General features: G+C 37.4%; 1 protein-coding gene across 1 annotated transcript in view; it reads right to left on the bottom strand.

Annotated features, from left to right (window-relative positions):
- Nucleotides 1–7,434: 7,434 nt before the first annotated feature.
- LOC127358191 (C-type lectin domain family 4 member E-like) overlaps nt 7,435–10,911 on the bottom strand; it is a 107,588-nt gene continuing 104,111 nt past the window's right edge. Inside the window, exons 5-9 of the mRNA XM_051391111.1 lie at nt 9,190–9,267; nt 8,794–8,865; nt 8,380–8,531; nt 8,104–8,228; nt 7,435–8,011 (exon numbers count right to left, since the gene is read on the bottom strand). Coding sequence (XP_051247071.1) covers nt 7,816–8,011; nt 8,104–8,228; nt 8,380–8,531; nt 8,794–8,865; nt 9,190–9,267 — 623 coding nt within the window. The 3' untranslated portion in view covers nt 7,435–7,815. The remainder of the gene's footprint in view (nt 8,012–8,103; nt 8,229–8,379; nt 8,532–8,793; nt 8,866–9,189; nt 9,268–10,911) is intronic.

Below are 10,911 nucleotides of genomic sequence, written 5' to 3'. Positions count from 1 at the left end.
TCCTTGTCCTACCTTACTTTCTTACTATGGGTATCTTCAAAATGTAAAAAGACCAAGAAATACTATCATAGACTTTACACTAAGAATTACTTACTTTGTGGTTTAATCCACTGGTTCCCAACCTTTTTCTATCATTTATATAAACTGATTTAGTTACATATTTTATGAATATTTCATATTATATGAAAAAAATTACCAGGAAGTGAAACAAGGGTATTAGATTATTTCCTAAATTTATACAATCTTTGCCTGTATTTTATATATTTTTTAACAAACAGACTTAATAGGCTTCTATTTTTTTTGACAAATTCTGTGTTTTCTTGTGCTTGACACTTTATTATTGTTCTATTATGACTATGACTTTTCTTCACAGAAGTGAACCAGATGCAGAGATATCGGCTTACTGGTTTATTAGTGTGCCTTAAACTCAAGAAAGCCTCGTGACCCCCTCGGGTTGGGAACCACCGGTAATATTTGTGTTATTAAAGACATTTCAGAAATGGTGACTCAATTAGTGTCTGTAGTACACTTTTTTCTAACTTACGTTGTTTAATGTACAGATGTTTCATATTGCAGTTATGAGTTGAGTTATTCTGTAATCCATATTGTACCGTGAGTTAAAGATAACGTTGTTGATGACATTTATTTTATTGGGGAGGAATGTGACACGTGTAAACAATTAATTTATATGTATGTTAATTTAAACTTGAAAATCATTAAGGCCTGGCCCTCATTTACAGTGACGCTGAGTAACATTTTAACATGATATATATATATGTATGTAAAAATATATATATATATATATATATATATATATGAGAATATATATATATATATATATATATATATATATAATAAATTTGTCTTCATATATGAAGACTAATTAATTAAAACACTATTAAACCATGGTGAATGGAGTGAATACTCGATTCTGATTGGATGCTGGGTGTCCATTAGTTCCTGATGTACTAAGTAGATCCAGTAAAACTTAAAAATAAATAATACATTTATTAAATAAATTGAATGAAAACTAAATTTATCTAAATATCTAATTAATATATCTCAACACTGAGTTTAGTCCTACAGTGGCTCATCCTCCACATTACATCGCTTACACAAAATATACAAGATAAAAGACAAAGGGGATTAAAACTATAAAAACAATCCATACAAGATAAAAACAATTAAAGTAAAAAATAGAACTAAGAGAGGTTGAATATAATAATTTAAATTCACCAATAAAGGCTACAAGAGTATTGATCCTGAGGGTGTTTTGTGGGAGCATAAAAACTAAAAGCAGATCTTTGGAGCTCGGTACGAACTGGAGGAACTCGCTGTCATTACATCGTGTTTGATCAGGTCCAGAAGACCAATACAAGAGATGAAGGCTGGCAACTGTCCAATAAGTCACATAAATAAGCCTCTAAATCACATCTTTATAATGCATAACGGAGAGAAAAACAGCTTCAACAAGCCTTTTACCGACAAAATATAGTAAAGTTGTTCTGTTCCTGTCTGCATATAATGTTTGAATGTGAGTCTGTCATCTATCCAGATACCAAGGTGTTTATATTTTATTTAACATGTTGTTAAATATAACTGAATATAAATAACTGAATACACAGTATTTTATTATAAATAAAGCTGCAAATGAATGTTTGAGATTTCAAGCCCAGTAAAAAAAAACGTTTTTAAATATCAAGACTTAAATATGAAGGTTAAAAGTTCAGTTTTTGTCATTATTAAAACTTTAAAATACAAAAATACACATTTTAATTAATTTTTGTTATTATTATTATTAAAGTACAGGTGAAATGAAAAAATTTATTTCAACACTTTAAGATTGCATCCTCAGTCATATTTACATGTAACAATATACCAAAGAGTGAAGATTCGTTAGCTAGAAATAGCATGGCTGTCGTTAGCTCGTTAGCCAACTTAGCCCCGGGGTTGCAGAAGCCAAAACCGGCAATAAAAACACCTCAGTACTTTATTCCCTGTGGTCAAGTTGTCCGCCATCGGCATCAGATGCTGCAGTAGTTGCCAGTCCAGCAGAGTCAGCTAATGGGTCCACTACAGCTGCTGGACCGGGTCCACTGTGAGGTGAGGACTCAGCTTCATCAGCTTCATCACTGACAGCTGTGATCGAAGCTGGTGCTGGATCAACCAGATGAGTCTCACTTTGAGTTTCCACCACTCCTTTAATCTTTCTAAGAGCAGCAGTCACTCTGAGCCTCTTTTCATGATGCAGACGAATCTGCATCATGAGCCAGTTCCACATCAGCTTCATGAACGAGTCCACTTCTGTCTGAACCTCCATCCTAACATTCAATCGGTGTCCCTGGTTCAGATGATGAATCATCGTCCTGTTCAGCTGCTCAATCATTTTCTGACTGCTGCTGGTAAAGTTTGCCACCATTCTAGAGGACTCATCATCCGTGCTGACTTTGCCTTTCTCCGGTGGGTCAGATACGAATCTAAGGAGTGACTCCTTGGCGAATTCAACTTATTCCCCACCCTTTTCCATAAGGACTCGTCCTCTGGTTCAGGTGGGGTGTTGACGATGAGGATTTCCTCCATTATTGCCCTCACAATGTCAGAAGCTGCTTCCTCTGTATCCGTGGAGGTGCTGGATACCAACAACTTCTCATCTTTCTCCGACATGTTGATTTTACAATCGACAATCTGATTGATTTCAGCCGCCTGTTGACTCAGGACGGTCTTGACGGCTGCAGTAGTTTCATCAACTACGCCTTTTACTGTCAAAACGTTACCCCTATCAACAGCTTCAGCATCATCTACTGGTTCATCCTCTTCATCCTCTTTTTCTACTTCATGCTCTTCGTCCTCTATAAAAGGAAGTATGGGGTTCTGTCATGATTTCCTAGTTTCAGCCAGCTCAGTTTTCTGCTTCCTTCTTCAGACCTTTCTTGGACTTCTGACTTTTTGGTTTTTAAGGTGAAAATGTTTCTACCACATGGTGGATGATTACCTTCACTTTCCAGGTGACTGATTGGGAGACAGTCTTCTGATACAATAGAAGGTGTTGTACGAATGTGTGTGGAACTCAAGTCACCCCTCCGTTGTAGGCTTTGTTTAAAAAGCGTCTTACATGTGTATAGTTTTAGTGTTAACACATATTTCTGTGATTATATTCTCCGTTTCCCTGTTAAGGGATCCGGATTCCAGTTCGGTCCACTGTAATGATGTCAGTCGGTCCGGGAACATCTGGACGAGCGGGCGAAGGGTCTCCGTTGTGGACATTGGGACGGCCGGATCCACGTCTTTTGTGTTAGTTGTATTCATGGTTTGAACAAAATTACTTGGTTAGACCGACTTCTAAATGTCAACATCGGACAATGTACAAATGGTGAAAACAAACATATAAATACATTAAATAGTACTTTAATACAAAAAAGAAAAAAGCGACACATCATTTTAAAGATAACTTTACAGAGTGCATCTTCGGTTATACTGTACCTCTATTTAACAATGTGTGCCAAGAAATTAACAAAAACTAAATTTATTTTGTATTTTTATATCAAAATCTGATCATTTTGTCTTCTTGTGAAACAAAATGTGAGGCATGCTTATGTAAACATAAACTACGCAATTTCAACCATTAATATGACCGTAACCCCTCAATCAATCTTCACTTGTATCGACACAGAGTGAAGATTCGTTAGATAGAAACAGCATCGCTAGCAAACGTAGAGGACTGTTTCTGGGGACCTCACTGTTTATTGTACAAACACAACTTTATCAGTGATTTTGGGTGAAACTGGATCATATTTAATGGAGAAAATATTGTCTGGTTTTCCCTCTGACGTCCTCCAGCTGCTCTGACTCGACTCCACTTACTGCTAATGTAGCTGCCGTTAAACAGCATCCAGTGAACACAACCTCAGCGGTACCGAGGTGACTTACGGAGTGATGCTGTTGTAACAAGTGTAACGTTAGATGCCGTTAGCAAGTCAGCTTGTGACCCTGACCCTAACTGCAAGAATTTTGTGTAAAACAAGTGATTTTGGATTTATTTTGAGCCGATTATTTCCTGTTTAGGGAACATTATACAATTCTTTGTCTGTGTATTGTATTTTTTAAAATAATTTTTAACAAGCATACAAATTCATTGTTTTCTTGTTGCTGGCACTTAGCCATTGTTTTATTAGACAATTTAAATTTACTTTTCTTCAGAGAAGTGGACCAAATACTGGGATATAGGCCTGCTGTGTGTATTTTTGTACCTTTCCTAGCACGCCTTAAAATCAAGAAGGCCTACTACCCCTCACGAAGCTTTGCCGACCCCTGGTGGGGGGTCCCAGCCCCATGGTTGCCATTGACTGTATATATAATGGACAGAGCTTCCGGGTCTAAAACATTAGAGTCTTAAACCTGCATTCTCTGTAAAGGCCAGCAGGTGGCAGCAATGACGCACCAATCCCATTCACTTTAATGGAGAATGAGCTGACTTGAGACTTCCTTTATGAGCTCAGTAAAAAGTTTCCTGGTGAGTTTAGGGTCTCAGTCGCTAGTTTAACATTTTCTTCAATACATTATGATGTTCATTTAGTAAATTATAGTCTAATTTAACTTAGAATAGACAATAAAGCCGTGTGTGCTTTTGGGCGGGGCTACCTTTTGATTGACAGGTTGCTCTCAGCTGCTCTGAGATTATCTCTGTCTATGAAGCACGTTTGCTATTGTGAAGGTCTAAAACGAATTACTTAGTGCCGACTAGCCTAGATGATCCAATTTTACTCGGCTAGTAGTTGAGAGCATGAGAAAGGGAAAAAATAGTTCAAGAGTCTGCCTAACACAATCTTGAGACGTAACCAGGCTGTCTTATTTTGTATAGGGACGGATAACAATGAACAGAAAGGGACCAAAAGGACCAAGTAACACAATAATTTCCTTTATTAGTTTATGGACCCCCTCATAAATCCTTGCCCACCCTGTGGCTACACCTTGTATAAAAATATAGGTCCACCTCTGCTTCCCACTGACCCATTAAGTCCAGACCGAGGTGGATTCTTTTATGAAACTCATGTGGGAATGGCTGAACAAGCAGGCCCAGCAGCATGAAAGGAGGTCTGACCACGTGAGCATGGCAATGAAGAGAATTAAAGGAGTTCTGGTCAAGATGCCAACACTCACAGACGGGCTGACAGGACAGGAAAGCGACACTTTAACACAGGTAGCTGAAGATAAAGCAGCTTCCATCACTGATGAACCAGCTATCAGTGATGAAGCTGCTGACAGTGATGAAGCTGATGACAGTTTGATTCAGGTGGTTGAAGCAGAGCCAGCTTCAAGGATTGATGAACCAGCTGTTAGTAAAGCTGGTGAAGCTGCGAATGAGGCCACAGCACGCCCTGTCCAAGAGTGGGACGAAGTCCGCTGCTGTCTTCTGGTGGCTAAGCTTGTAAACCACATTATGAAAAAACCCGTTCAGACAAATTACCAGAGTAGACCGTCTGGTGATTTCATCAAATCTCTGAAAGAGATGCTCTGGGCGGAGACTGCCGGCTGTGAAGTGGTCAACCCAAGCAAACGCCAAATGCGAAAGACAGTGATGGCTGTGCACAAGGACTTGTGCAAGAATATTGGCAGCGCAGGGATCGTCCGAACGGGCCTGCTGTCACAGGACACAGTGGTCTACAAACTTATAATTGAGACCCTAAAAAAACATCTGGTGACACCAAAGAAATCCTGCGTTAAGAGATTTTTCATGTGTCTTTTCAAGACCATGGCCAAGCCATTTACTACCTGCTGCAAATGTAACAGCAAAGAGTAACCATCCGCAGTCTAAAGGGCGGGTTGGTGGGACAGACCCTTTTCACAGCAGACACTTTCTCATGGCAGAACAAACACATCTAACTCACAACATTACAGTTAGGTGAGCTATTTCCAGGCTTCTGCTATGACAAGTCTCAGTGTCTGTTGTGGAAAGGGTCTTGTGGGACCTGAAGTCCTACTTCATGTCCAGGTTGAAAACTCTGTGCTACCAGCCTCAGTTCGACTGGTAGCACAGCGTTCAACCTGAATATGAAGTAGGACTTCAGGTCTTACAGGGCCACACAGGTGCCTCAGTGTTCAACACTGTGGATTCGCAGCAACAAGGTGAGGGTTCAGTTGTGAGCCTTGACCTTCTTGCTGTGGAGAGTACAGAGTGCTCACTGTGCTGGCGTTGGGTTTTCTCAGAGTGCTTCGGTTTCGTCACAGATTTAAAAAAATGTATAAAATAAAATTAGATAAGTTATATTTCAGTTTTAAACTATTTTATTTCTTATTATTTGCTACATAACTCTCATTATGTGACTCACTCTAAAGTTCTGCTGGTTTAAATATAACTGTGATCACACCAATTAAAAAAAAAAAATCATATCCTCATATAGACATCAAAGGTAAACAAATAGAAATGTATATCTCAGAGAATCAGCATCTCAGAGTGTGTTTAAGCTCTGATTGCAAATAATCTTGGACAGTTTCGGATCTTGAAAAATGAACCTTCATTGTCCCAAAGGACCACACTTATCCTTTCACAAGGTAACACATTAAAACATCTCCCTGTACCAGAATGTTACTTTGGGTTGAGTATCAAAATCAATCAAAATAATAAAATCTGTTTTAAATGTATTTCTAAAATACATTTTATTGGCTGCATAGCTGTAGATGTGTAACTCAAACTAAAGTTCTGCTGGTTCAAAGATAACTCCAGGTTCTTATAACTGGGATCATGATAATGGGGTGTGAAATAAACAAAACAGATAGAGGATTGTCAGTGCTGTACAATCTGTATTTGAAAGACAGAATAAAATAAAATGAAGTTTTAGGAATGAAGAGGTAAAGAGTTTGTTGGCAGCAGTAAATTAGTAATGTTAGCTACCTCTGTCCAAGGTGCTGAATCTTTCCTAGTGCTTTATGATGCTGCTGTCCAAGGTCCTGATCTTTGGTCTCAACCTCTGGAGTTGTTTTATATCACTATGAATTGACTATATTTGGGTTTTAGCCTGTTAATCAGATAAACAAGCATATTACCTTGGACTCTGGAAACTCGTGGTGGACATTTTTCAGCGACACTGGGATCCCAGGTCAAACAATAAAGCAAACACAGACATATGGCCTTTTTAATATGTTATTATGTTGCTAACAAGGCATTTATATGTGGTTTATGCTGCTGTTTAGTTTCAATAAACTCTAATTTATTTAAACATTTTATTATTCTTCCATCTACTAAAGCAAACAGTTTTTATTGTATTTATGAACCGTAGATGTTGGATTGGAGATAAAACTTGTTGTAAATAAATGTTTGAGAGCTTTAGTTACTAGTTACTTTACAACAGGAGAGTTTATATCATATAAAGATACAGAGACTTTATAAAATATTGTGTTTTATTTTTAATGTAACTACCCAACAGTATACAAGTACAGCAGAAATGATTAGTCGATTAACAGAAAATAAACTGGTGATAAAGGTTTAAGTCATTTTTCATGTAAAAACATTGAATTGTGAAAATAACCATATATATGGACAGTAATTAATATAATAATATGATATATACAGTTAGAAATAAGCTCCACCTCAACAAACTATGTCAGTAAAAAGCTGCTTTTTCATTAATACATGAGTAACTATAGTCTGATGATATAATATATAATAGTATTGTTGGGCACATTAAACAAACTGCATTTTAATATTTTCCTTATTTATTCATTTATTTTAACATTACATATATAAAAATAAAACTGCTCCAAATTCTGTATCCTGTACTGAGATTGTTTAACAGGCTGAGACTTTATTTAAACTACATTTCAGACACAGTGAAGAGTAAAATGTCCAGTTTCTGCTGGTTTCTCACAAATACTTCTGTAAGCATATTTGCAGGATTGATCAAACCAACATTTCAGATCAGGAGCTCCTGCTTTCTTTCCCATCCTCACACAGTCCGCTCCATCAGAATCTCTCCCTGTCCAGTTATCTGGCTCACCGGGGAACCAAAATGTCAGACTAAGAGTTAGAGAACAGAAAGAAAATGGTTCAATAAAACTGATAACTTTGATTTTCGAAACTGACAAAAAATATCTTTATACCAGTCAAACCTCTCGTTCAGTGATGAGCCGTCTACCCACAACCATGTTCCCTCTTTCTCTGAGTCTGTCAGTCCGATCCAGAACACGACCCATTCAAAGTTATTTTTTTCTCTCAGTTTTAGCTCCAGGAATGTCTGGACAGGAAATGTTGATGAAGAACATAATATGTAACATGACTTTTCTGTGCTGAGAGACCATGTTAACTAATATGGAAACACAAGGATGTGATAAAACAAATGAGAATAAAGCCAGTGAGCTACATTAACCTGCAGCAGTGTGTTTTACCTGCTCCTCTCTGCTGTCTATCTGAACCAGATCTCCTCCTTTCTGTCGGCATTCATCTCTGCTCTTACTCCAGGTTAAAAGATCGATGGAGAAATAATAACACTGTCTTCCATACTGCTCCCAGCCATGTTCACATTTTGAACGCGGGTCATCTTTGAAGAGATCACAGCAAAGACTTGAGTCAGGTGAAACAGATCACTGTTTATATTTGTGTGATTTGGAAGCAGCAGGAACTTTGAGATGAACAAGTTTGAATCTGAGAGCAGCTGAGACAATCAGACAGAGGCAACAGTTTTCTACTTCACAGGTATATATACTGCCAATCTGACTTCTTGTATCTGTCACTACATTACTGGTTCTTTAATCATCATCAGAGGATGCAAACATGGAAGAAAGACAAAATCCATCACTTACTTTCTTTTACTACAGGAGGTTGTGGGCTGGTTTGCTGCACCGTGTTGTATGATTTTACTTCACAGCGTCTCTCTGTTATAAAAACAATTTCACTTTCATCAGGATCGTCTCTTATTTATGAACCTGAACCTGAAACTCTTTCACAGTACAGTCAGTTGATAATTAACAGATCAATATCAGGGGCCACCTGTCAGAACTGAAAACAATCCAGTTTAACACAAAATGAGACTTGCAGAGACTTGTGGACTAAATCTTTAAGATAGTTTCAAACACAATCTGAGATGTGAGATGTCACATTTTAAAAGGATCTTGCAGTGTTGCAAAATGTAGGTTAAAGTAGACTTTTAACTTGTAGACTGAACCTTTTCAGACAGTTTATAAACCTGACTGGATTACCTGTGAGATTTCTTTTCACAGCTTCAAGTTCGTCTCTCAGAGTCTGGAAACTTTGCTTGGTGTGCATGTTATCAAGAGCTGATTAAAAAAAGAAAGCACAGGTCAAACACTGCATTGGTAAATCATCAGTGTTTGATAATAAATGTGTTTATTACAGAAACATGAACTAATTAAAATAAAGTTTGGGTTCCAAAAATTAAACTGATTTTTCATTTTAACTTGTTCCAATGTAAAATCTCTCTGCAATGTAAAAACTCCAACTTATATTGTTTGGCCTAAATTATCAGCATTCAAAGTAAAAGTTGAAGATGTGTTGTGAAGAAGTTGTGATTTATTAAAAAATTAAGTGACAAAGTTCTGTTAACTTGTGTTCTTTAGTCGGTGAATTAAGAAAAACTAAATCTCACTACATGTTTACTTCATCATTTGCACTTTAAAATCTCAATAATTATATGAAATAAACATTTTCTGTTATCAATAACTGTAATTAAAAGTTTGTCAATTTCAAGTTTTAAGTGTTAACTCATAATCATGAGTTCAGTTCAATAAATGTCCAATCAATTGATCACTTAACTCATAATATTAAATAGTTTGAAACATTATTTGCAAACGCTTCCCAGCATGCATTGCTTTAAGGCTAAAATTAACCAGAAATCCTTTTTTATGTGAAAAAAGACACATGATGGAGGCTTTTATGTCTTTTTATACATTTGTCTCAGAGGAGTTTAAAATGAAAACATTGCCAGCCATGATGGACACTTCCTGCACCCTTTCAGTATAAGAGCCATTAATTTATGTGGTTAAACATAAACTCAGTATTTACTGTAACTGTCAGTAACACAGGAGGAGTTGTTACTGGGGATAAAACTAAAGTAAAGTCAATATACATCAATCTACATGACAAACTTACAGAGACGGCAAATAACAATGACAGCAGCTGCCAGGAGAGCGCTGACAACCAGCAGGGCCACTCTCTCTGATCTGACCTTTGACCCTCCATTTGACCCTGAGCGTTGTTGGGAGGCTGGAGCTTCACCTGTTCAACAGGTAGAAGAGACACAGATGGAAAATAGATGTGTGCAGAGGGTGGACACAATAACATGAACACCCATACAGCTGTTCCAAAAGCCGAGAAATGAGTCAAATAAAATACTGCCCTATTAGTTTCTAAAAGTTAAAATTAAAGTTTGTCAACTGCTTAAAGACAATTTCTGTATCACTGTTGCAGTTCTCAAAACATTAAGAGCAGCAAGTATCACACCATTTTATTAAGTGCAGCACAACACATCACTCAACACATGACACGTGTGTCAGCAGCCTGTTAGCTTAGCTTAGCATAAAGACTGGAAACAGGGGGAAACTGCTAGCCTGGCTCTGTTTGAATGTATCAGCACATTTAAAACTCTCTAATTATCACTGTAACTACCTGGAGTCTCCACTGGTTGCCTGGCAACCTCATCCTGACAACAAGACTCCAGGAAGTTACTCCACAGGCCCAAGAACATGAACTTGTTTTATTTTTGTACATTTCATGGCCGCCTGCTTCTCTTGCTGCTCTGACTACTTTTCCACACTGTTGTTGGTCTCTGACAGTGCAGAGTGCTGCTGCTGCATTAGACCAACAGGAAACGTTGACACTTACTTTTCCTGTTGTCAATATGACAACATTGTTAAATATAAATCCATTAAAATAATACAACATATTATATATATTCTCTGGAC

The sequence above is a fragment of the Dicentrarchus labrax genome, unplaced genomic scaffold (assembly GCF_905237075.1).
Source record: "Dicentrarchus labrax unplaced genomic scaffold, dlabrax2021, whole genome shotgun sequence".
NCBI lineage: Eukaryota > Metazoa > Chordata > Actinopteri > Moronidae > Dicentrarchus > Dicentrarchus labrax.
This window is presented reverse-complemented; position numbering and strand designations above follow the sequence as displayed.